The sequence below is a fragment of the Pelodiscus sinensis genome, chromosome 4, assembly GCF_049634645.1.
Source record: "Pelodiscus sinensis isolate JC-2024 chromosome 4, ASM4963464v1, whole genome shotgun sequence".
NCBI classification, from domain to species: domain Eukaryota; kingdom Metazoa; phylum Chordata; order Testudines; family Trionychidae; genus Pelodiscus; species Pelodiscus sinensis.
Window position 1 is genome coordinate 19501520 of NC_134714.1, and position 26337 is coordinate 19527856.

Sequence of the window (26337 nt, forward strand, 5' to 3'; positions counted from 1 at the left end):
ACATGCATCATTACTACCTTTCCAGGACTTCCTAAAGTATTGAAATTTTAAAAGTTACACCTTTCTCCTAGTTCAATCACAGAGCTAAATTTCATCTCACAAGAAAATTTAGAAATCCATCTACTGGGGAAAGAAGAAATCTTGAAACTTAAATTTGTTTCTTTAGTTCAATCTGTCCTTTATCAGAAGTATCTCACAAGGAAAAGAATATTAAGCAAAAAATAGAATGAATAACTGTCAATTATTATGGACTTGATTAATTGAAGAACACGTTTAGCTTCCCTGCTGTTAAAGTCTTCATGAGGCCAAAAACAGATGATTTAGTCTTATTGTCTGCAGCAAAGAAGCATATATGCTATGTAATTAATAAAGTGTTTCTTCATAAATTGTCAACATTTTGTACACTGCCGCTCTCAGGGTGACTGCTGAGCCAGCTTCGCAGTAACAACACCTTGAACTGTGGTGATGACTGAATTGTTTACGCAGAGGGATAACATGCCCACAAAGAAAAACACGGGTGCTGCACAAGTGATGTCAGCAATTCAGAATAAAAAATACTTAAGAATGGTGCTAGAAGATCCTAGGTTTATGTGTTTTGGGTAAGACATAAAACCAGAGCCTTGGCTACTTGAGGTCACTAAAGAGCAGGTTAGACAGACATCTATCAGGGATGATATAGACTGTGCTTGGTCCTGCCATGAGGGCAGGGGACTGGACTTGATGATCTCTTTAGGTCCCTTCCAGTTCTAGTATTCTCTGATTTGACCTGGATAAATCAGGTAATTATAATAGATCAAACTGATCCCTGGTTTAGCCACAGTGGCTTCATCACAGATGACTCTCCCCCTATGTTCCCTACCTTGAACTGTCCTCCTGTGCTTTCAGCTGGAGAAGCTAAAAATCACTTTGCCTCCTAAAAAAAAAAAAAAAAATCACTGAGTGATATCCGAAGTGCCAAATGGCAGCCGTCTGGTGCCCTACAAGTAGCTGTTAGTTTTATGCTAATTGAATTCGCATTCTATATTCACAGCTACATTTGCCTCTCCTCTGACTTGCACATGCAGGTTCCTACCACACATTCTGTGTCCAGAACTCCCTCGGACGCCAGTGTTGAATAGGATTTGTCTATACTATTATACCACTTTGCATCAAATCACTGAAAAATGCACTGTGTGGCAGAATATTGCACTGGAGCCTGGAGAAAGTCAAGGGATGTAGACTAGATGAGCTCTATTTTTCATTTTTAACGTCTGTGAATCTATCTAAAACCAAAAGTTGTAGCCACACGATTTTCATTGAATGATGTAAATAGAGGGTCCAGTCTTGAAAACTCTCCCCTATGGAACTTGTACTAGATTTCCATCAAACACCACAGTACAAATACTGCAATTCAATATTACATCGCTAACATTCTGATCACAGTATTACAGGGCTTCTAGAGTTTGTGTAGTGGTATGGTGTGGGTGGGTGTAGTGGTACAGGATGTGGGAGCAACATGTTCCCCATTACTCTCCCCAGTGAAAATTCACATTGCTCTGCTCCATGCAAAGAGTTGGCCTATTCTGTACAAGTCTGGTTTGTGTGTAACATATCAAGCCTGAAATGAAAACATTTGTTTTCCAACTTACAGATGTGTCTTAGCCACTTAAAGCTGAATCTTGCAAAGTAGGGAGTACCTCCTGAAAGACTCAGTACCCTCAACCACCACTGACGTTAAAAGGCATTAAAAAGCAATTTATTCTAAAGCATATTCGAACCTTAGCCAATGAATTTTGACATTACGTGAATTACGATTATGGACTAGACCATAATTTTAGCTCCGTGGTCACCTATCTGTCGATTGGGAGGACTCAACCAGTCCATAGGGAGGTGTTCAGCAGAGCGACCCCATCCCCTCCACCCCCAAGAAAAAGCACCCCAACTCTACCTCCAGCAACAACAGAGTAGTGCCGGCTTCTTGCAGGGGCGGGGACGGGGGCGAGGGCGGGGGGAGGGGAGGGAGAAGAGTCCCACAGCTGTGCGCCACTTCCCGGGCTTCAGAAAGTGCACAGGCTGCTCCTCCTCCCCCAAACACCCGGTGTGGTACCTAAAAGGCAAGGTCTGTGGCAAGCTAGGAACTTCCTTCCCCCTCCTGCCTTTCTGCACAGGGGTGAGGGAGGGTTGGAATCCTGGGAGAAGGTGTGCTCTGGGGACTTCCTTTCCCCATGCTGCCTTCCTGTGTGTGTGGGGGGGGGGAGGAGAAATGTAGGAGTCCCAGGAGGAAGCACACCGGGGATGGAGGGGAAGACTCCCTGTCCCTGCCCCAGCACCCACCAGCAATCTGCCACTACCCTAGAACAGTGGCCCAGTACCCTGGCCCCAGTGGCACCCCCCAGCACCCTTTCCAAGCACCTACCCGCAACTTGGTCCCTGCCCAGTACCCTGCCACCCACCCCAGCACCCTGTCCCCTGCCCTAGCACCCTGTCCCCCTACTCCCACCAGCACCCTGCCACCTGCCCCAGCACTCAGTCCTCTGCCCCCACAAGCACAGTTGGGGCCACATTAGTGAGACTTGGGTTTTTTGGGGGTTTTTTCGCATCTCCCTTCTGTGGCCCCAACTGATTTTTCTGTGGGTCAGAGACCCCAGACTGAAAACAGGTTCCTCGCCCATCTCATAAATAAAGACAATGCTGAAACTTTATGTGTTTGACGATCTTTTATTTAGAAATGAAGCCTGGCCAAAAAGCCCCCAAGTAGGGCCAAGCCCCCATCTGGCCGCAGCATCATAACACTCCTATACCCCCAGATCCAAATCTGAGCCTATCATACACTGGAACCCCCTGTCCTGAGCTCATATCCCTAAACTTCTGCACCCCCACATCCTCAGTCTTCTGCCACAACACTCCTGCACTATCCATACATGGCAAATCGGTGTCCTGAGCCCATCATACTGCCAACCTCCCTGCCCTGAGCCCTTCACACACTCAACCCAAACTCCTGCACCCTCACATCCACAAGCCTGTGGCTTGCTCAGCACCCCAACCTTCCACCTGACCCCAACACTCCCCTGCCTGGAGCCTCCTCCCTGAGCTAGGATCCCCTTCTCCACATCCTCCTGCATCCAAATTCCCTCCCAGAGCTTGCACCTCTCACCCCTTCCCACACCCAAATCCTTCATTCCCACCCCAGAGCCCGCACCCCCCCCCCCCCAGTCTCAACCCAATGAAGGTACGGCTAGAGTACAAGAGTTCTTCCATTTTTTTTAGTGGAAGAGCAAACATGCTCTTTTGGCAGCACCTGTTTTCCTTGTTCCATGATGAATAAGGGGGCTTCCGAAAGAAGGGATTTTTCTGACATTTGGCCCAGTCTAGACAGGCCAAATGTCAGAAAAACCTCTTCCAACAGCAGGATTGAAAAAAAAGCGGCAGTGTAGCTGTACTCTCAGAGTGTCAGCTGGTGATAGCAAGTGATGGAGAACAGGAGAATGGAGAGGGCGGAGCCTCAAAGAAGGGGCAAGGTCTTGGGGATGGGATGGGACGGGATAGATCTTGGCTTGTCCTGACATGAAAAAGTGATATTGGGTGTAAAAATTGGAGACCACGATTTTAGCTGTTCAGAATGTGTACATAAGATAAGCAACGTATCAGTCAACTCCACTTACTCCTCCTTTCAGTGATGTCTGTGATTCTCATTACTTTATTAAAGGTGCTGCTCCAGGTTATTTAAAAAAAAAAAAAAAAAAAAAGAGACAGTATGAAACAAAATAGCACCAAATTGGGGGTGAGGAAGAAAAGGGCTCATCCAGCAACTGCTTAACTCAAGGTAGCCACAAACACAGAACCACAGCCAGCAATGAGGCTAGGCATACTATTCACTCTGAAACCCAATAAAAAAAAACCAAACCAAACCAAACAAAACCAAGAGAGCTAGTCACACAGACGTTGTATTTTTCTTACTGCAACATCTATGCCAAAGTCTAGCTTCTGCAAAGCATATCCTCTGTGAGAGCCACCTGGTATTACTCTCTAGACCACAAGAAAAAGCAGAAGTCAGTGATGAGCAGGAAGAATGTTAAATACAATAGTGGAAAAAGAGGATTCTTCAGTTAAGGTGAAGTTAAAGGCATCTGCCAACTTTTGTTGTTTGTGAACTGCATTGATATTTAAAGTAGTGAGGGAGAAAGAAATGATTATTTATTCTCACTGCTGTCACCATCACCATAAAACTATCAGCCACCCACAAAGAGCCTGCAGGTGAAAGGGAAAAATATAAAGGAAAAGTAGTACAGCACAAAGGGATAAATGCCACCAAAGACTACTTGCTCCTTATCATTTTGCTATGGAAGGGTAGAGATATAAACGTCAAGTCTTAAAGCACATTCATGTGCTGATTCTTTTCCTCTGACCAATGAGTATTATCATTAAGTTAAATGAGGCATCCTTTATGCAGAATCATGATTTTTACAAGCAGGTAATGTGTGTAAAGAAAGATTTTTTTTAAAGTAGTTTTCACAGTGGAAAGATTGCTTTATTGCAAAGCTTAAAAGGATGCTGCCAGTTTAAAAATCATGGGCCAGAGAGATTGGTATTGCCTCCTGCATGAACAGGGTTTCTAAACCCAGGACCTTCAATGCCATACCACAGACCCCTAAATGTGTAACTCCATGAATAGGTGGCTGTAATGGAATATTATTTTTTAGAATCTATAGTATCAGTTAGTATAGGAACATGATATGCTGTCAGTGTGCATACTTCTCTTGTTAGAAGAGGACCAAGATCTTAAATATTAGAACTTAGTCTAGTTCTACGCAGAACAGTCCAGCTTTCTAGCAGGGTCTGCTGTTTTCTATCAGGGTTTTTCTCTTTGATTAGCTGTATTCCTGCTCTACTCCATTCTGCTAACCAACAGAAAAGTGATCTATGCAAGATTATCTTAGATACAGAATTCCCCTGACATTTTACTGATCTAAAATCCTGAACAGGATTATAAATTATATTTCAATTATCTATTTGAGGATACTGGACAAAACATTGTCAGAGTAAGCTAGCTACGGAAAGGTGCCCAGTCTGAATCCCTTTAAGGTGTACACTAATGGCTTTGACATGCAGCTGTGAGCTCCATAGACACTGTATTTTTATACAGCACGTCTTGCAGAACTCCCACAAAGCAACACAACTGTGCTATCCCTAACAAAAGGATGTAGCTTAATGCTACAACTGAGGGTATGTCTACACTGCATGCTTATTTTGAAATAAGATTCTGGAAGACATACTCCAAAATAACTTATTTCGAAATAGCACGTGTACACTACAGAAAAGCCTCAAAATTAGTCCAAGATAGCACATCCACATTAGGGAAGCCTATCTCGATTTAGAGTCCCAAGAGGTACCGGGGAGTAATTAGTTTGAACGGCCCTGGGGAGGAGCGATTTCAAAATAGCAGCAGTGGCGCACCCACACTACTGCTATTCCGAAATAGTAATTTCAGAATAGGCATTAATTCCTCGTGGAATGTGGTTTGCAGAAGTCGGAATAAGCTGTCCGTTATTTTGCAATAACGGAATTGCCATGTGGACGCTCGCAATAACGCGAGCTATTCTGAAATAACAAAATAACGCTTCTGTGTAGACACACTGTAAGCCTACAGGAGAAAAGGCAGACAGGGCAAATGGCATATGTAGAAACAGACTCTTACCAAATTCTTCATCCCCTTGGCACCTACTCCCACCTAAGAGCGACTAAACTAATTGCTAATTTATTGCATTTAAAAATCTGCCAGCTTCCTATAAAATATATGAAAAAAATGGGCAGAAATCATATTTTCATTTGTAAATTTCCAGCCTCTTGAAAACCTGTCCCACAGAAGGTCAAAGCTGCAATAATTTCCCTTCCATTTAGCAAAAATACACTGGCAAGAACCTTTATCTCCTTCAACTCACTGATGTAACAAAATACAATATAGTATCATTTAAAAGTATTTCGGCAGACAATTTATTTATGTTAATGTTAATCTGTATGGTTACTTGTGATGCATTTTTAAACTTTCATCTGCATGTTAGGTACTTTAGGTCCATCTTAAAACATTAATATCTTGTAACTTATGTAAATAAGAATTCATATACCATAGCTTGTGCTTTTAAAGTGTAAGAAATATACATAAAACCATAAAGAATTGCCTTATATTTTATTTTATTTAAAATTATTGCCAATTTTACTATTTAGAGCTTGTAAAAGATGCCAGATTTCTATGGCTAAAGGCAGAAGTCCTGTTTCTCCTCTCACTTATTTCTCTCCTTTTCTTCGATTCAGCGGAATTACTCATGATTAACACTTAGGTGAGTGGTGAAGTAGGTCCTCTTTTAGCTCTGGTCTACACTAGGACATTATTTCAAAATAACTCCCCTTATTTCGAGCTAACAAACGGAGCGTCCACACCACCAATACCTGGTTAAGTAAACAGGCTGGTTATTTTGAACAGTAATTCCTGCTTTCCATGAGGAACAACACTAATTTAGAAATAATGATTTCAAAATAGCCTTAGTGTGGATGCTCCAGTGCCGCCATTTTGAAATAACTACTCCCCAGAGTAATTCAGACTAATTACTCCTCAGTATTTCCTAGGGCTCTAAGTTAAGGTAGCGCATCTATATTAACAAAGCCTGCCAGACACTAATTTAGAGACTTCCCCATAGTGTGGGCACGCTATTTTAAAATTATTATTTTGGGAGTTATTTCAAAATAATTTCCTAGTGTAGACATGCCCTTGGAAACAATCCTTTTATCCACAAAAGTAGTACAGTATAAGCAAGAGTCCCTGCACTATCCCACCAAATCGCACCAATTCCATCTACTGGGACCATCTCTATGGCTCAGAGGTGAGAGCCACAGGCATTCAGGACCTGATTTTGCACTGCTGAAATTAATGGAAATATTGCTATTGACTTAGGAACTGAATGCACAATCCTGCTCGAATTAAAGTTGCCAAATGTGCTAAAAGACTGATGAAGCGGATACTTGTCCACTGGAATCCTGGACCGAGACCACCTACTTATGTATATAGTCCACCTAGGAGTCAACTCACAGTTACATCTAAACAGATGTGCAAGACTCTGTATCCAGGCACTACTTCCCTGGGCCACCCAATCATAATCATAGAACCATAGAGCTGGAAAAGACCTCAGAAGATCACCAAGTCCAGCTCTGCTTTAGGCAGGACCAATCCCAACTAAATCAACCCGGCCAGGGCTTTGTCAAGCTGAGACTTAAAAATCTCTACGGATGGAGACTCCACTACTTCTCTAGGTAACCCTTTCCAGTGCTTCACCACTCTCCTAGTGAAATAGTTTTTCCTAATATCCAACCTGGACCTCTCCCACCACAACTTGAGACCATTGCTCCTTGTTCTGCCATCAGTCAGCTTTTCCTAATATCCAACCTGGACCTCTCCAACCACAACTTGAGACCATTGCTCCTTGTTCTGCCATCAGTCACTACTGAGAACAGCCTTTCTCCATCCTCTCTGGAACCTCCCTTCAGGAAGTTGAAGGCTGCTATCAAATCCTCCCTCACTCTTCGCTTCTGCAGACTAAACAGACCCAACTCCCTCAGCCTCTCCTCATAAGTCATATGCTCCAGCCCCCTAATCATTTTCGTTGCCCACTGCTGGACCTTCTCCAATGCGTCCACATCCTTTCTATAGTGGGGGGGCCCAGAACTGGACACAATATTCCAGATGTGGCCTCACCAGAGCCAAATAAAGGGGAATAATGACATCTCTGGATCTGCTGGCAGTGCTCCTCTTAATGCAACCTAATATGCCATTAGCCTTCTTGGCTACAAGGGCACACTGTTGACTCATATCCAGCTTCTCATCCACTGTAATCCCCAGGTCCTTTTCTGCAGAGCTACTACTTAGCTGGTTGGTCCCCATCCTGTAACAATGCTTGGGATTCTTCCGTCCCAAGTGCAGGACTCTGCACTTGTCCTTGTTGAACCTCCTCAGATTTCTTTTGGCCCAATCCTCCAATTTGTCTAAGTCACTCTGGACCCTATCTCTGCCCTCAAGCGTATCTACCTCTGCCCCTAGCTTAGTGTCATCTGAAAACTTGTTGAGGGTGTAATCCATCCCCTCAGCCAGGTCATTAATAAAGATATTGAACAAAACTGGTCCTAGAACCGAGCTTTGGGGCACTCCGCTAAAAACCGACCGCCATTCTGACATCAAGCTGTTGATCACTACCCGTTGGGCCTGACCTTCTAGCCAGCTTTCTATCCATCTTACCATCCATTTATCCAATCCACATTCCCTTACTGTGCTGACAAGAATATTGTGGGAGACTGTATCAAAAGCCTTGCTAAAGTCAAGGTATATCACATACACTGACTTTCCCACGTCCACAGAGCCAGTTACCTCATCATAGAAGCTAATCAAATTGGTCAGGCACAACTTGCCCTTTGTGAATCCATGCTGACTATTCCTAAGCACTTTCCTTTCTTCCAAGTGCCGCAAAATAGATTCTTTAAGGACCCCCTCCATGATTTTTCCAGGAACCAAGGTAAGACTGACCAGCCTATAGTTCCCTGGATCATCCTTCTTCCCTTTTTTGAAGATGGGCGCTACATTTGCCTTTTTCCAATCATCCGGGATCTCTCCCGAGCTCCGCGATTTTTCAAAGATAATGGACAAAGGCTCCTCAATGAGATTTTCCAACTCCCTCAGTACCACCCAATCCTCATCTTGATGCTTTAAAATGTGTGGCTCTTCAGAAAGTTAGTTAGGAAACTGTAAAAAGACTGGGATCTTGAATTACCTTTCCAATGCCAGGGTTGTCCTTGATTTTTGATACCGCTCTCAAAAGGCATGGCGGTGCTGGGGGAGAGCATAACTGCAGTATGCCGCTGAAGTTGGTGGCATAGACAGAGAAGTCATGAGAGCGTGGCAGGGGAGGATGGCACTTCTTTCTCTTCGAGGACAGGTTAAGCTTCTGTGCTGCTCTGTATAAGGGAATATCAAGAAAGGACAATATTACTATGAGCTCAATGCAATTTAGACCAATAAAACAGATGTTCGTTGTCATCACTGCCTGTTTAACAAATCAAGTCATTTCACTCTAATCAGATTTCATAAGGGCACACCATCAGGAGACTAATCGGAGGAAATATGGGCAGAAATATGGTTGGCAAGATATTCATTTAATTTCTCCCCCAACAGAGTTCCAATTATAATCTTAACTTTTTTCCAACAGCTTGGCAGATGAGTCCAAGACTGCTGAAATCGCACTGATATCATAAATAGCTGAAATCATCCCCTTGTCACTAGCAGGACCAGATGGGCTTTGCTGGTGATAACATTAATGAAAGTGATGTTTTGTGCTCTAACAAGTTACTCAGTACAGGCAGTCCCCGACTTACGCGGACCCGACTTACGTCGGATCCGCAGATACAAACGGGGCTGCCCCAGAGTACACGGACTGCGGGACCTTGCGGTCCTGCCGCCCATGTACTCTGGGGCTTTCTCTGCGTCTCCCTGGTCTGCAGACCAGGAAGACACAGAGCAAAGCCGCGGAGGGGCTCGGGCAGCCCAGGGGAGCCTGGGCTGCCCGAGCCTCCCCCCGCCCATCCCCCCTCCCCCCACGACTTTGCAAAGCCGCGGGGAAGCTGGCAGCGGAGCAGCCTAGCTGCGGGGGGGCTGCAAAGCTGCGGGGGGGCTTGGGCAGCGAGGCAGCCCAGGCGCGCCTGGGCTGCTCCGCTGCCGGCTTCCCCGCAGCTTTGCAAAGCCGGGGGGGGGGGGTCGGGCAGCGGGGCACCCCAGGCGCGCCTGGGCTGCTTCGCTGCCAGCTTCCCCGTGGCTTTGCAAAGCTGCGGGGGGGCTCGGGCAGCGAGGCAGCCCAGGCGCACCTGGGCTGCTCCGCTGCCGGCTTCCCCGTGGCTTTGCAAAGCTGCGGGGGGGCTCGGGCAGCGAGGCAGCCGGGCTGCTCCACTGTCGGCTTCCCCGAGGCTTTGCAAAGCCGCGGGGGAAGCCGGCAGCGGGACAGCCCAGACGCCCCGCGGCTGTCCCACTGCCGGCGTTCTCAGAGGCTTTGCTCACCGTCTCCCGGGTCTGCTGGTCTCCAGCAGACCAGGGAGACTGGGAGCAAAGCCGCGGAGGACCCAGGCGGCAGGACCGCGGTGCGTCTCGGTCCGCCGCCCATGTCTTCCTGGTCTGCTGGGGTGGGGGGGTGCGCAGCTAGTACGCCCCTCTCCCCTCCCAGCAGACTAGGCTTTTCTCCAGACGCCTGTGGCAGAGCAGCTGGGGTGCTGCCGGTTGGTCCCGCAGCGCCGCTCTGGGCGCTACTGGTCCAACCCAGGAGCACCCCAGCTGCTCTGGTCCTGATTCAGCCGCTGCTGGTCAGTTTCAGCAGCGGCTGAATCAGGACGCCTGGGGCAGAGCAGATGGGGTGCTGCTGGGTTGGTCCAGTAGTGCCGAGGAGCGGCGCTACTGGAGCAACCCAGCAGCACCCCAGCTGCTCTGCCCCAGGCGTCCTGATTTAGCCGCTGCTGAAACTGACCAGCGCTGACTTCAGGAAGCCCGAGGCAGAGTTGCTCTGCCCCGGGCTTCCTGGAATCAGCTGCTGATCAGTTTCAGCAGCAGCTGACTTGGGGACGCTTGGGGTTCTTAAGTTGATTCTGTATGTAAGTCAGAACTGGCGGTCAGTTTCAGCAGCGGCTGACGCCAGTTCCGACTTACATACAGATTCAACTTAAGAACAAACCTACAGTCCCTATGTTGTACGTAACCCGGGGACTGCCTGTATAGAAAGATGACATTCCAATAGACTGCAAATCTGATGAGTGTAAGGCTCCCCACCATTGGCTATATTGAAAGCTGTAAGGTAAGAGAGAATCCCTTCAAGACTGATTTGTGTCCCCCCCCTCCCCACCTCCTTAATTCCATTCTTCCACATTAAAAAGGAAAATCCTTTAAAGAGACATGCTTTAATGTGCCAAGCAACCATGATCCTACTTTTGAAATGCAGAATTTCAAAACCATAAAAGATGAAGGACAAAAATATTTGAAATGAACAATTAAAATTCTAACTGTTCTTTGTGAGCAAGAATGGGATTAGAACCAAGGTTTTTAATAATCCTTAATGATGGAACCAAAAAGATCAAGGAAACAGAATAAAACATGCTGTAAAGCAAGGGAGGGCAATAAGCTGGAGGTGGTTTATCAGGGTTAGACGCCAGCATTTTATTTACCTGTGTGTCTGTCAGATACAGCCACTTGCAACTCCCATTGGCCACAGACCACCGTTCCTGGCCAATGAGAGCTACAGGAAGTGGGGCGGACTGGGATACTGCTTCCTCCAGCTCCTATTGGCTGGGAATAGCACATCTGCAGCCAATGGGAGCTGCAAATGACCGTACCTGCAGACGTGCAGGTAAATAAACTGCCGGCAGCCTGCCAGGGGCTAACCCTTGCAAACTATGTCCAGCCCATAGGCCACTTATTGCCCATCTCTGCTGTAGAGCAAGAGTCACATATTCTTAAAAATCAACCTGTGAACTTAAAATGCCCAGTGATTTCAGTGGAACCAGGATTTCACTCCCTAAGCATGTGGAACTTGCAGCTGAATATCTCTCTTCCATTTTGCCACCAACTTCCATGGCACTAGGATTTTATCCATGCTACTCGCCCATTTTCCAGTGTATCCACAAGCTGCAGTTCTGAAATCTTTTATAGGAGTAAATCTTCTGACTTCACTGGCTAGATTTCCTGAATAATGCATGTGGGATCTGACCCACATACCATCACCGGAGAGCACACAGACGGATTCTGCAATAATGCCAAAACATGCTCAATTTAATGTTTGTGCCATTATAAATACTAACATAAGCAACAGTACAGTAAGTTACAGTGCTGACACCTTACAGACATTCCAACAAAGTCAACAGGAGTTCTTAAGATGGATTTTCCCACTAGATTCACCCATTATACAAAAGACTGCCACTCTAAATTGGTTATTTTATTAATGAGACTATTAATCATTTTATTGTTAATAATTTACACTTGTATGACCCCTTTCATCCAAGGATCTCAAAGTACTTTACAAACATTTGGTCTGGCAACGCACCTGTTAAACAATAATTACAAATTGAGAAACTGAAGAACAAAGATGTTAAGAGACAGACTGTGTCACAAGGACAAAGTTTAGAGTAAGGGTACATGTACACAGCAGGCAGATATTTCAAAATAATGTCAAAATACTGTCAAGCTGGAGGACTTTATTCAAAGTCTTGTAACCCTCATTTTATGAGGAGTAAGGGAAGTCAGAAGAGGAGTGCTCTATTTTGAAATAAGTGCTGTGTAGACGCTCTCAATTTCGAATAAAGCTACACAATTGACGTAGCTAAATTTGCATAGCTTATTTCGAGTTAAGCAGTGCTGCATAGACATACCCTAAGGGACAGCACATAAATGCCCCGTTCCAAGATCATTTCTGTAATATGGCATAAACTTGCACAAAGTTATGCAGCTAGTCAAGAGCAGAGCCAGGAATTAGAATGCACATCTCCTAGCTCTATAAACAGTAGATTGTGTTCTCTGCACAGAAATCAGTACAATAACCAGATGCATTTCTTTATAACAAAAGCAGCAAACTCCAGGCAAACATAAATGCCAATAAACAATCTATACAGGCAGTCCCCGACTTACGCGGATCCGACTTATGTCGGATCCGCAGTTACGAACGGGGCTGCCCCAGAGTACACGGACTGCGGGACCTCGCGGTCCTGCCGCCCATGTACTCTGGGGCTTTGCTCTGCGTCTCCCTGGTCTGCAGACCAGGAAGACGCAGAGCAAAGCCGCGGAGGGGCTCGGGCAGCGGGGCAGCGGAGCAGTCCAGGCGCGCCCGGGGTGCCTCGCTGCCCGAGCCCCCCCGCGGCTTTGCAAAGCGCGGGGAAGCCGGCGGCGGGGCAGTCCAGGCGCGCCCGGGGTGCCTCGCTGCCCGAGCACCCCCCTGCGGCTTTGCAAAGCCGCGGGGGGGCTCGGGCAGTGAGGCACCCCAGGCGCGCCTGGACTGCCCCGCCGCCGGCTTCCCCGAGGCTTTGCAAAGCCGCGGGTGAAGCCGGCAGCGGGACAGCCCAGACGCCCCGCGGCTGTCCCACTGCCGGCGTCCTCAGAGGCTTTGCTCCCCGTCTCCCTGGTCTGCTGGTCTCCAGGAGACCAGGGAGACGGGGAGCAAAGCCGCGGAGGACCCAGGCGGCGGGACTGCGGTGCATCTCGGTCCGCCGCCCGTATCTTCCTAGTCTGCTGGGGTGGGGAGGGGTGCAGCTAGTACGCCCCCCCCCCCCCTCCAGCAGACTAGGCTTTTCTCCGGACGCCTGTGGCAGAGCAGCTGGGGTGCTGCCGGTTGGTCCCGCAGCGCCGCTCTGGGCGCTACTGGTCCAACCCAGCAGCACCCCAGCTGCTCTGGTCCTGATTCAGCCGCTGCTGGTCAGTTTCAGCAGCAGCTGAATCAGGATGCCTGGGGCAAAGCAGATGGGGTGCTGCTGGGTTGGTCCAGTAGTGCCGAGGAGCGGCGCTACTGGAGCAACCCAGCAGTACCCCATCTGCTCTGTCCCAGGCGTCCTGATTTAGCCGCTGCTGAAACTGACCAGCGCTGACTACAGGAAGCCCGAGGCAGAGTTGCTCTGCCCTGGGCTTCCTGGAATCAGCTGCTGATCAGTTTCAGCAGCAGCTGACTTGGGGACGCTTGGGGTTCTTAAGTTGATTCTGTATGTAAGTCAGAACTGGCGGTCAGTTTCAGCAGCGGCTGAATCTGGACGCCAGTTCCGACTTACATACAGATTCAACTTAAGAACAAACCTACAGTCCCTATCTTGTACGTAACCCGGGGACTGCCTGTATTCTGACTGGATTTTTCTAAGCAATGACAATGAACCTTTTAAGTTTTCTGTAGCAGAGCAGCCTGATTTACCTGCACAAATCCCATCACGAATGTTATTGCCCTATATTCAATTATGAAATGCATATACAAACTCTGAAACAGGATTTGAGACAAACCAGTTGCTCAATAGCACAAGAGCTACAACTGCAAATTCAAAACTTATGTTTCCTAAATATATATGGCTTTATATAGCAATGAGACAATCTGTTGGGTATTTCCAGCGTATCACACTTGGCATTAACTTCTGTAACCAACCAGCAATCAGCTATTGTAGTTATTTAATCATATTGCTGTTTAATATGAAAGATAATGTTTGTTTCCTTGGTTTTCACACTATGCGCCACTGCAGAAATTATAAAAACAGCTCTAAAGAATAGCTTCAAAGTACAATCAAGATATACATGAAGTCATGATGAAATTATTATTGCTTCAATAAAGCCTGCTGCAGGAATCCCCTTGGGAAACATATATGAAAAAGAACAGCATATAAAGAATTTACACATTCCATGTTTATTCAGGAACACAGATCAAATGCTAATAGATAAGTTAAAGGTGCACAAAAAGGGCAGGATGGAAAAAACACAAAACAGGTCAGCCATACCAAGGTGTGATTATCTCCCAAAAGAATGAGCTTAGAGAATTGTTCTCCATTTAGAAAAAGCAAGAGAAAGCCAACACAACTGGGCCTAACCTTTTTAAGTTATCTGGAGAAAGAATAAATTTCAGGCTGCTCCCGAGTGTAGTACACACACTGTGCATTTCCACTATGTGTGTAATTTAAATCAGCACATTGCCATAGATCAAGCACTTAAGTGTTTTACTACTGATATAATTATCTTAAGGCAGCTATGCCAGTATCTCTCCTTTCCCTGTTCTCTGGCTCTCTATGTGAACTTGTCATTCTGGTGCCAAATTTCCAATAAATAGTATACTCCAAATTCTTAGGAAGGGAATATAACAAGGACCATAGCAGTTGCAGTAATATCTATTACTATGAGGCTTATGTTTATTATAGATATATGAAAGTATGGTCACCTGTATACATGGTTAATGAGCCTGTGCTCATTGGTTAACCTTCACGGTTACACACAGACTGCTGGTACACTTCAAAGCCAGCTCCCTGTGCGCACTGGCTCCCAGGGAGCCAGCTTAAAAGCCCAAGTTACACTGTTACTTTTTCAGCTGTTACAGTTACTTGAACACATTTTAACAGTTGAGTTTTTAGACTCTTTTCTACCCAATGAGCACCCCAAAGTACTTGCTGTAATCTAAGTGTAATGGGTTACACATGCACACACATTCATGCCCGATGCTGCAAGGCAGCCACTTATGGAATGGAATCATCTCAGACATCCTGCACCAAAATGAGATGAAGGTAATGGAACCAGCTGGAAAGGCATGAAATATTTAGATGAGTGAAATGTAATTATCAGTGTTTGGGATTTGGATAAGAGAGGGGGCTTCTCCTTATCCTCAGCCCTTGCAAAGAGTGCTATCAGTCTATTAAAGATCACAAGTGGTCAGAATTTTTTAATTGGAAAGGGAGAGATTTCTTTTAGCAATTTTTCCTCTCAGTCTAAAGTCAGCCCTGCAGTACACTTAATGCCATACTTGGACTTCAAAACCAAGTCTGAGGGAACAGCGTCACATATTGAGTCCTCAACGTTGCTTCTTGCGGCACTAGCACACTTCTTGGTAGCTTCCTATCCAAATCCTAAAGCACAGCCCAATCTGGGATGGCTATAGGCCTGGATAAATAGCAAAACCCCATCAGACTCTCTCAGGAACATTCATAACAGCATATATGTTCAAAAGAAACTGCTTTTGAAATGCTTAAGAATAACTTGTACCCAACAGACCAGTTCTGAACTTCTGGTTTAAAGTTTCAGGCAAACCCTTGCCAAGCATTCCTTTTTGCAGGTGTAATTTGTGCCCATAAAAATGCCCCTGTATTAGGGAAAAAATTAGCTTTTGAAAACTGTGCCCTTTTGTATCTTGGGAGTCAGCACAGTCAACTGATTGAAGCACAAGGGCGGGTATTAGGAGGGCTGAATTATGTTCTAAGTTCTACTATCACATTGTTGGGGGACCTCTGGTGATACGCTGAGCCTCTCTGAACCTCCCTATACCAGACTATAAAGTATAAATATTATTAGTCCCATTTTCTAAACTGCTTTGAGATCTATGAATGAAAACCACTATTTAAAAGCTAAGTAGTATCTATTTCATGATGGTTTTCCAGGTACTGAAGAGCTTTATCAGACACATATGCTCACTCCCCACCCCCATTCCATCCTCTTTTCTTTTCCCCCACCTAATTTATATTGTTAATCTAATCCGCTATCAAAAATCCTTGCAACTAAATTTGGACTCCACACTCTCATGACTCTCTCTCCCTTTTCAATTAAAGCTACTGAGACACTGGTGTATATTATTTTTCCTTCTAGCTGTGAGATCTAAGGGCTGCATTTTACTTAACTCTTTTCATCTTTAATAGAAGTTGTCTTTTAAGACACTCTGGGGAGTTCTTTCCTCATAGCTAGGTGTCATGGCAGAAAATAAAACTAATATATGGCACATGCAGGAGCACTCAAATATCAAGTGACAAGGGACAGTCTCTAACCTACTCTTTCCACTACACAATTTACAGATTACGAGGTTTTCCGCAGAGCATGGATGAGGAAACAAGGAAAAGGATGAGAAGATCAATTAGTTCATGCTTAGCACCTGAGGAGCAAGACTGAACAGACACAGCTACAAACAATACCCATTGAAAGAAATACATTTTTACTAATATATGATACAAACACCTGCATGACATTAATGTGTAATTTCAGACATTTAATTGCACAGTAAAGGTTCTATGTAGATTCTTAAAGCTTATGTTCACTAGACAAGCTATGGGTGCATTATAGCTATGAAAGTGCCAAATGCTCATTCCCCTGTAATGCATATCTAGGCCATTAAAAAAAAATCTAGAATAGAGGCTTTTTTTAAAACTGGGTGCTTATGTACTGCCTCATCAGAGGATTCAAATGCATTTTACAAACATTTCCTCACAGCAGTATTTTTAAGCTTACCATTATATATATTATGTAGATGGGTTAATTGAGGTACAGACAGTTTAAGTGGTGTGCTCATAGTAACAGAGCAAACCACAGGCAGTCAGGAATAGAACCCAGAAGTCCTGATTCTAACTCTTCAACCACACTGACAAAAATAAACTACTGAGGGTAACATTTTTTATAATTATTTATATTTTTAACAGTGATTTAGCAGTTCAAATCTGTATTATTTAGCCATCTCTCTCAGAGATCGTTTAATTATTTGAATAGAAGTGGTTCCTTGAAGGCTTCAATGGGGAATCATGGTTAAGGAGATGCTGGAGCTTGAAAATTTTGGTCCAAATCCCAAACATCTCTCATTTTGAAGCGCTCACATTCAGATGTTTACAGAAAATTTTTTAATCCAGATTCTGAGCCCTCCACCAAAAAGCTGTGGGTGTTTTAGATCTGGGTTACTCTTTCCTATTTCTACAATCCGTTCAAAAACCACACATTTGTCCTTCCCCAAATCTCATCTAACAATGGCAGAGCAAATTTAGCAATTACTGCTATGTTGTTTAATAGCTATTCTTTTACCTGCTCCTCAAGGCAAACCAACTTGAAAGGAAGCGCCAGGAAAAGTCACAGTGCCTGTCTTTGTATCTACAGTTCCAGTTATTGTTTCCTTAATTACTCGTCAATACAGACAATAAATAGACGGATGTCCTTACAACATGCCCTCTAGAAGTCTGCCCGGAGCTTTCTGCAGTACACAAAATTTGTTGGCATTACTACTATTTATTTGATTTGTGCTTCTAAAATTGGAAATGCAGCACAGTGCACTTGCTGGAAAAAAATCACTCCACAAAACATTGGCTTGGTCTTCTTATAACAATTTTTATCAAAACTAATTTTTATTCAAAACTTTTAATCAAGAATGTCTATAAATTACAAGATAGATTTGCAATCCCAGATATCCATAAAACGGCCGCACAGCCTTAGACCAGTCGACCTCCAACCCAGATTCCTATCTTCCAACAGGAAAGTGGGATTTGCTTCAGGATCATTACATAATGTCATAGATTCATAGAATACTAGCACTGGAAGGGACCTCGAGAAGTCATTGACCTCGAGAAGTCCCCTGTCCCCATAGCAGGACCAAATACTGCCTAGACCATCCCTGATAGACAATTCTCTAACCTACTCTTAAATATCTCCAGAGATAGGGATTCCGCAACCTCCCTGGACAATTTATTCCAGTGTTTGACTACCCTGACAGTTAGGAACTTTTTCCTAATGTCCAACCTAAACCTCCCTTGATGCAGTTTAAGCCCATTGCTTCTTGTTCTATCCTCAGAGGCCAAGATGAACAAGTTTTCTCTTGAAATGCGGTGCCCAGAACTGAACACAATACTCCAATTGAGGCCTAACAGGCACAGAGTAGAGCGGAAGAATGATTTCTCGTGTTTTGCTCACAACACACCTATTAATGCATCCCAGAATTATGTTTGCTTTTTTTGCAACAGCATCACACTGCTGACTCATATTCAGCTTGTGCTCCACTATACCCCTAGATCCCTTTCTGCCATACTCCTTCCTAGACAATCGCTTCCCATTCCGTATGTCTGAAATTGATTGTTCCTTCCTAAGTGGAGCACTTTGCATTTGTCTTTATTAAACTTCATCCTGTTTACCTCAGACCATTTCTCCAATTTGTCCAGATCATTTTGAATTATGACCCTATCCTCCAGATTAGTTGCAACCCCTCCCAGCTTGGTATCATCTGCAAACTTAATAAAGTGTACTTTCTATGCCAATATCTAAATTGTTGATGAAGATATTGAACAGAGCCGGTCCCAAAACAGATCCCTGCGGAACCCCACTTGTTATACCTTTCCAGCAGGATTGTGAACCATTAATAACTACTCTCTGAGTACGGTTATCCAGCCAGTTATGCACCCACCTTATAGTAGCCCCATCTAAGTTGTATTTGCCTAGTTTCTTGACAAGAATAGCATGCAAGACCGTATCAAACGCCTTAAAGTCTAGGTATACCACATCCACCGCTTCTCCCTTATCCACAAGACTCGTTATCCTATCAAAGAAAGCCATCAGATTGGTTTGACATGATTTATTCTTTACAAATCCATGCTGGCTGTTCCCTATCACCTTGCCACCTTCCAAGTGTTTACAGATGATTTCCTTAATTACTTGCTCCATTATCTTCCCTGGCACAGAAGTTAAACTAACTGGTCTGTAGTTTCCTGGGTTGTTCTTATTTCCCTTTTTGTAAATGGGCACAATATTTGCCCTTTTCCAGTTTTCTGAAATCTCTGTCTCCCATGATTTTCCAAAGATGATAGCTAGAGGCTCAGATACCTCCTCTATCAGCTCCTTGAGTATTCTAGGATGTATTTCATCAGGCCCTGGTGACTTGCAGGCATCTAACTTTTCTAGGTGATTTTTAACTTGTTCTTTTTTTATTTTATCTTCTAAACCTCCCCCCCTTCCTACTAGTATTCACTATGTTAGGCATTCCTTCAGACTTCTTGGTGAAGACCGAAACAAAGAAATCATTAAGCATCTCTGCCATTTCCAAGTTTCCTGTTACTGTTTCTCCCTCCTCACTGACCAGTGGACCTACCCTCGCCTTGGTCTTCCTCTTGCTTCTAATGTATTTATTAAAAGTCTTCTTGTTTCCCTTTATTCCAGTAGCTAGTTTGAGCTCATTTTATGCCTTTGCCTTTCTAATCTTGCCCCTGCATTCCTGTGTTGTTTGCCTATATTCATTCTTTGTAATTTGTCCTACTTTCCATTTTTATGAGACTCCTTTTTTATTTTTAGATCATGCAAGATCTCGTGGTTAAGCCAAGGTGGTCTTTTGCCATATTTTCTATCTTTCCGACGCAGCGGAATAGCTTGCTTTTGGGCCCTTATCAATGTCCCTTTGAAAAACTGCCAACTCTCCTCAGTTGTTTTTCCCCTCAGTCTTGATTCCCATGGGACCTTACCCATCAGCTCTTTGGGCTTACCAAAATCCGCCTTCCCGAAGTCCATGTCAGAAGTGCTGTGATTTTGAAGTAACTCCTGTGTTTGCAATAAGGATTTTAAATAATGATTAATTTACTAGTCAAATAGCCAATGGAATTTCCATCGACTAGTCAATGGGCACTTCCACATTCCTCCTTGGAAATGTACCAGAGTCCCTCCCTTGTGCATTTCAAAATTGGAATGCTGTGTGAAGCCCAGGACCAGCAGGAAGTCCTGTTGACTCTGGGCTCTATGTGAGCGCTTTTGCTTTGAAATCCCTGGGGGTTCTTGTGCATTTCAAAGTGGAAGCACCCACATGGAGCCCGAAGTCAGAGGGACTTCCCATTGGCCCTGGGCTGCATGCAGTTTTGCCACCTTTGACATGTATAAGAGCCCCCAGTGGGGACTCGGGTCACTGGGCTCCATGCAGCACTGCCACTTTGAAATGCCATGTGGGGATTCCCCAGCTGACCCCAGGCTCCACATGGAGTACTTCAAAGCGGCAGCACCTTCTCCCCGCCCCATTTGCTGCCTCTGACAGAGTCAGCAATGGGGGAGGGAGGCATCGACTCGTCGACTCTACTATCTGATAAGTATTTGCTTATCGGACAGTCAACTACTGCTTAACATCCTTAGTTTGCAACTGAAAGCACAGGCAAAGAGAGATATCACAGAAGCACTTGGAGCACCAGCCACAGAGGTTTTGTTTGTATTTGGTGAGCACTATAGCATTGTGACTAATTATGAAGGGAGGAAAAGCTGCTATAGCAAACTAGCCACACTTAACCAGCCAAGTAGCCACATGTGGCTAGTATGTTGGACACCATGGCCATAGGGGCAATGGGTCACAGAATGAAAGAAGCTCTGCATTACTTCTGATTTTGATGAGATTACAGAGTCTCTGGTCAGAGATAGAATCATTTGTGGCAGTAAAGACAACAATGGAGAGACTGCCCCATGAAAAAGACTTGACTTTAGAAAAAGCTCTCCCAACTTGCAGGGCAGCAGAAACTGTGAAAGCATAAGTTAAAGAGCTGAGTTCACCAGGTGGTCATATCCATGTACTAAGTACAAAAAAAAAAAAAAAGACCCCAAATAAGTAAATCAAAGGAGTAGAGCCATTCACTCTGACAACTGCTATTAGTGGGAAGACTGCATACAGACAGTCATGAGAAATGTGTGGATCACAAAATAGCCCCCATGGGTATCCGGTGCAGCTAGGAGGAGGGAGGCAGGCTCCCTGCCCCCTGGGCTGAGACCCCAACCCCCATCGCAGGGAGGGGAGGAGGTGGGGCAGCATGCCGAGCACATGCACCCAGCCTCGCTAGCCCTGGAGCAACAGAAAGGGTGAATGCTAAGGGCAGCAATACTCTGCCCCTAGAATGCCTATAGCAGGCGCTCTGGGGAGTGGCATGTAGGCAGAGCCATGCCTAGCGGTTTGAGAAGGCAAATAGGCTATTGAATGTCCATGATAGCTCGAAAATAGCGTGTTGACTTTGGGAAACTATCAGTGTGGGGAAAACAATCATTTTGCAAAACACTGCAGGTCCCAAATGCAGAAAAGTCAAGTGTATTCAATAAAGACAATCTGGCTGAGGAATTTTTTTGTAGACATACTAGGATCTAGCAAGCCTGATGAGAGGAATTGGATATGCTTATAACAGTGAGTGGAAAAAGTATTCAATTAAAACTGGATACAGTCACTCAGGTTAATATTCCATCTGAACAAGGATTATGAGAAATTGAAAATTAGGCCAAAACCAGGAACCAACAAAAATAGAACTGGTTATTCTGGGGAAAAATGTACCAATGAATGAAGGAAAGGTACACTACAGGTTGAACCTCTCTTGTCCGGCACCCTCAGGACCGGACTAGTTCTCAATCAAAGAATTTGCTAAACTATGGGAGGTCAATATTGTCTAGCAGCATTACCAACACTTCCACTGCTTAATGGGCTCTTAGAAGACATGTAGGGGTGAATTAGACCTAAATAACAGCACAGAACACCGACACACAGAACTGGGTCTGCAATCAAATTTTATAGGATTGCAGGAAACTTGGCCACACCCATGATAAGTGGACATCCAGCTAACTAAAATCATACTGGACCCATGGATGTTGCCATACCAGAGAGTGCCAGGCTAGAGTTTCATGTATTAGCATCAACCATAAAAACATCATACAGGCTCCTTTGTATTGTAGTCCCAAAGGGGGCAACACCAATGTTAGACCTAGCCACATGTGAGCAAGTCAGTCTGGTAAAACGTGTGCTCTCACTACAAGATCATTCTGAAGTTGGCTATGAAGCACTCATTAAGGAAAATCGTTATCCATTCCAAACTCTGGATTGTTTGCCAGGTGAACCTGCAATCCAGACCCTTCAGTTATCCATGCATGTAGAAAGTTGCCATTTGCATTCCATGACAAACTCGAGGCTAAACTTGCAAACATAGAAGCAATGCAAGGATTACAAAAAAACTGAGGAGCCAACAGAATGGGTGAGCTCCCTCATCACTGTGGAGAAAAGTAATGGCCAGAGATGCACATGCTTAGATCCCCAAAGCTTAAGTCAGTCTTTATTTTTTAATATATTTACACACACACACACACACACTTATTTTAAAAAAAAGAGAAAACATTTCAAACTACAAAGCAGAAAAGAGATTATGGTTCCATTTGCAGATGCTCAATATGTCAATAAGTTGGACACATTCTCACATATTTGGTAGCTACAATTAACAGAAGAAAATTAAAAACTGAACAATACATTTGGTTTTGTGCATGTATACCAGAGCTATTTTTTTCTTGAAAAAGGGAAGAGGTAGAGATATGTTTATGAAAGAACATGATTTAGAGCATTCCCTCGTAAAGGACTGAATTGTGAGCATAGGAATTTGGAGATGCGCTCTGGAGGCAGGGGGTGGAAACTCCACATGGCTTGTGTGACAGCAGTTCAGAGAAGCTCTCCAATTTGCTTTATTACAGTTTTATTCCTTTCTCCTTCACTGGTTCGTTAAATACACTTGGGATGTTAACGTGTAGATGACTACTCAATTAACTAATAAGCCTGAGCTCATCGGTTAATCCTGTCGACCACACGCATTCTCCCCCTCTTTCTGCCTCCGTATCAAAAGGAGAGGAGGTGGTGCCACCTGACCTCCCCCCCCCACACTGCTGCCTCTATCAGAGGAAGCAGCAAGGGGGTGGGGGAGGAAGGGGAGGGTGCCGTGAAGTAGCCTCTATCTGCTGCGGGCCTGGGCTCACTGCAGACAGAGGCTGCTTTGTGGCAGCAGCCCCTGTCCAGGGGTCTCTGAGCGCGCCATGGACAGAGGCTGCTCCAGGCATGCCATGGAGCAGCTTGTGTGTGTGCCAAGCCTGTCCACCCCCCACGATACAGAGGCAGCAGTGTCGGTTGGCAGGGAGCTCCCCAGGAGTGGGGCCAGGAGTTCACTGGCTGCCAGCCCCACCCCTGGGGACTATAGAATAGTCCTGTAACCAGTAAAATTCCATGCTGTTATGTGACTACTTAATTACACTCTAACATCCCTATAACAAATCCTAAGGACTGTTATACTATGGATTTATATTGTGGCCTTATGATATTTTCAATCCCTTTACCAACATTGTTAGCTTTTTTGACTGGCATTGCACACTGAGTGGATGTTTTCAGAGAATTGTCCACAATGACCCTTTGAATGATATAGATGTCTATATATAGTTCACTAGCACATTTCAATGAGAAGCAATCCCATTCAAGGCATATCCCATTTTCCTGGCACAACCAAGCCCTTATGTTGCTTTAAATTAGGATAGAGGAAGCTGGAATTTGGTGGTCTTAGCTTTTACTGTTTAGGAGGAGTTCTTGATAAAAACAAAGAGACAGACAAACTCAAATATTTAATAGATTCTTGGCTGCCAGCAGGCTGTGTCTCCACATAACTAGATTAAGGGTAAATTAGATATCAAGATTAAGGGATACAGAGCTCAATAGGATTTAGATCATCCAAAAAACCCTCAGGATCTTGCTCTTGTCTTCCTAGTCCCTTCTCTCATCATTTCAATCAAAAAAGTCAGTAGAGCTACATTTATTTCAATGGACCTCTGCCAGTTTTACCCCAAAGATATTGCTCCCTAATGAAATGGTGTATTTCAGCCAGCTGGCCATTAGCAATCATAGGATTCTACTTACTTCTTCATCCGAATTCCCTCTGGCCGGAGGAGAGGGTGAGGGAGTGGCTGTTTCCAAATGATCCTTGCTCAATAATGATGATAATGCTCACTACTTAGCAATTATATAGCATCTTGCATATTCAATGTACTTCATGAACATTAATGAATTAATCCTGACAAGTAATCAGTGGGCTGGTCTCTACAAACACTTAGTTTCCAACAAGCTAGGGTAAAAATCTACCCACACTAGTCTGCCAGGCACTCAACAACCTATTGCCATGTACTTAGGGGTCCCTAGTGCACTTTGCCTTGCTTTCAGAGAGCTCAGAGTAAAGTGCATGGCAGCAAGGTCAAATGGACATAGTTAGGGTTGCCAACTTTCTATTTTCAGAAAACCAAACACCGATGCCCCACTCCTTCCCCTAGGCCATGCACCTGCCCCATCCCTTATCGAAGGCCCCACCCCTTCTCATTCTATCTCCTCCTCCCTCCATTGCTAGCTCTCTCCCCAGCCTCAATCATTTTCAATGGACTAGGGAAGGTGGTCGGGGTGCAGTGTCAGGTGACAGCTCCACGCTAATGGTGCAGGGCTCTAGGGTGGGACAAGAGATGTGGAATTTGGCATGTGGAAGGAGGCTCCGGGCTGGGGATTGGGGCTGAGTGGGGGAGAGGGCTCCAGGTTGGGAAAGAGGGTTAGGGAGGGGAGGGGATATGGGCTCGGGTTGCAGGGTCTGGGGTGGGGCCAGAAGTGAGGAATTTGGGTGCAGGAATGGGCTCTACACTGGGACAGGAGGTTGGGGTATGGGAGGGGGTGCAGACTATGGAATGGGGCCAGAAATGAGGGGTTGAGGGTGCAAGAGAGGGCTCCAAGCTGAGGGTGTGGACTCCATGGTGGGACCAGAAATGAGAGGGTCAGAATGAGGGAGTGAGTGAGAGGTTTGAAGTGCAGGAGGCAGCTCCAGGCGCAGGTCAAGGGGCTCAGACTGCAGGAAGGGGCTCAAGGTTTGGGCCTACCTGTAGCTCCCATTGGCTAGAGTCACTGGCTACATGATTACATGGCCAACAGGAGCTGCAGAGCCAACATCAAGAATAGGGGTAGTATATGGAGCCCCCATGGTCACCTCTGCACCTAGGAGCCAGGAGAAAGAAATCACACAGAGATGGGCAGGCTCCTTGTTGGTCCTGCTACAGGCAGCCAACTAGACTTCTAATGGCCCAGACAGTGGTGCTGACTAGAGCCACCAGGGTCCCTTTTCAACTGGATGTTCCGGGTGAAAGCCACCTGGCAACCCAGCTTTCAATAGGTCTATGCTGCAAGTTAAAACCTGTGTCACTGGCCCATGCCTCCTGATTCATGCTCAAGCTAAGTGGCTGTTTAATTGCAAAGGAGACTTTGAAGCCCAGGCTGCAGGCCAAGCTCTGGGATCCTCCCGCCTTGAAGGATCCAAAAGCCCAGACTCCAGCCCAGCCAGAACATTTACACTACAGTGACAGAGCCCCTTAGTCGAGCATTTGTCAGTTCATACGGGCCAGCAGTGGGTTTTTAGCTGCAGTCTAGAGATATCCTTAGTGCACAGTAAGGATATGAATGGTTAACCAGCAGTCCAGCCTGGCTGGGACAGCCAGCCAGAGCAGCTCCAACCTGTGCAGACCAGCCTGGCCAGAGCAGCCCCAATCCATGGCGGGGCGTGGGAGGAGCGGGGGACTGAGCCCACCACATCTCGCTGCAGGCCAGGGGCCACTCCAGCCTGCCGCCATTTCAGCGGTTAACCAGTTATCTGATGACATGGGATTTTACATCCCTAGTGTGTGACATCATAGTGCAAAGTAGATTTGCACTAGGGATGTTAAATATTGGTTAATTTAATAATTGAGTAACCTCATGAATTTTTAACCAGTTAGTCGACTATTCTAGAGTCCACAGGGGCGGGGCTAGCATCCACTGTATCCGAGGCAGCAGTGCAGGGTGCCAGGCAGGAGCTGGTCCACAAGGGGAACAATTTAAAAACCAGCTCCCTTTCTGGATCAGCCGCCTGTCGCCCAGTGCTGCTGCCTATCGAAAGTGGAGGGTCTAATCTCCTGGACCTGGCACCAGCCAGAACAGAGCTGGGCTGGCTGCCCACCTGGCTCCTAATACACTTTACATGCAGACCTGCAGCAGGGGTAGGTTCTGGACCTGGCAGGAG

General features: G+C 45.5%; 1 protein-coding gene across 4 annotated transcripts in view; it reads right to left on the reverse strand.

The window, feature by feature from the left end:
- KIF26A (kinesin family member 26A) overlaps nucleotides 1–26337 on the reverse strand; it is a 150419-nt gene that overhangs the window by 35229 nt on the left and 88853 nt on the right. For all 4 annotated transcript variants that reach the window (XM_075926463.1, XM_075926464.1, XM_075926465.1 and 1 more), the window contains one exon: nucleotides 8790–8973. In XM_075926463.1, coding sequence (XP_075782578.1) covers nucleotides 8790–8973 — 184 coding nt within the window. The remainder of the gene's footprint in view (nucleotides 1–8789; nucleotides 8974–26337) is intronic.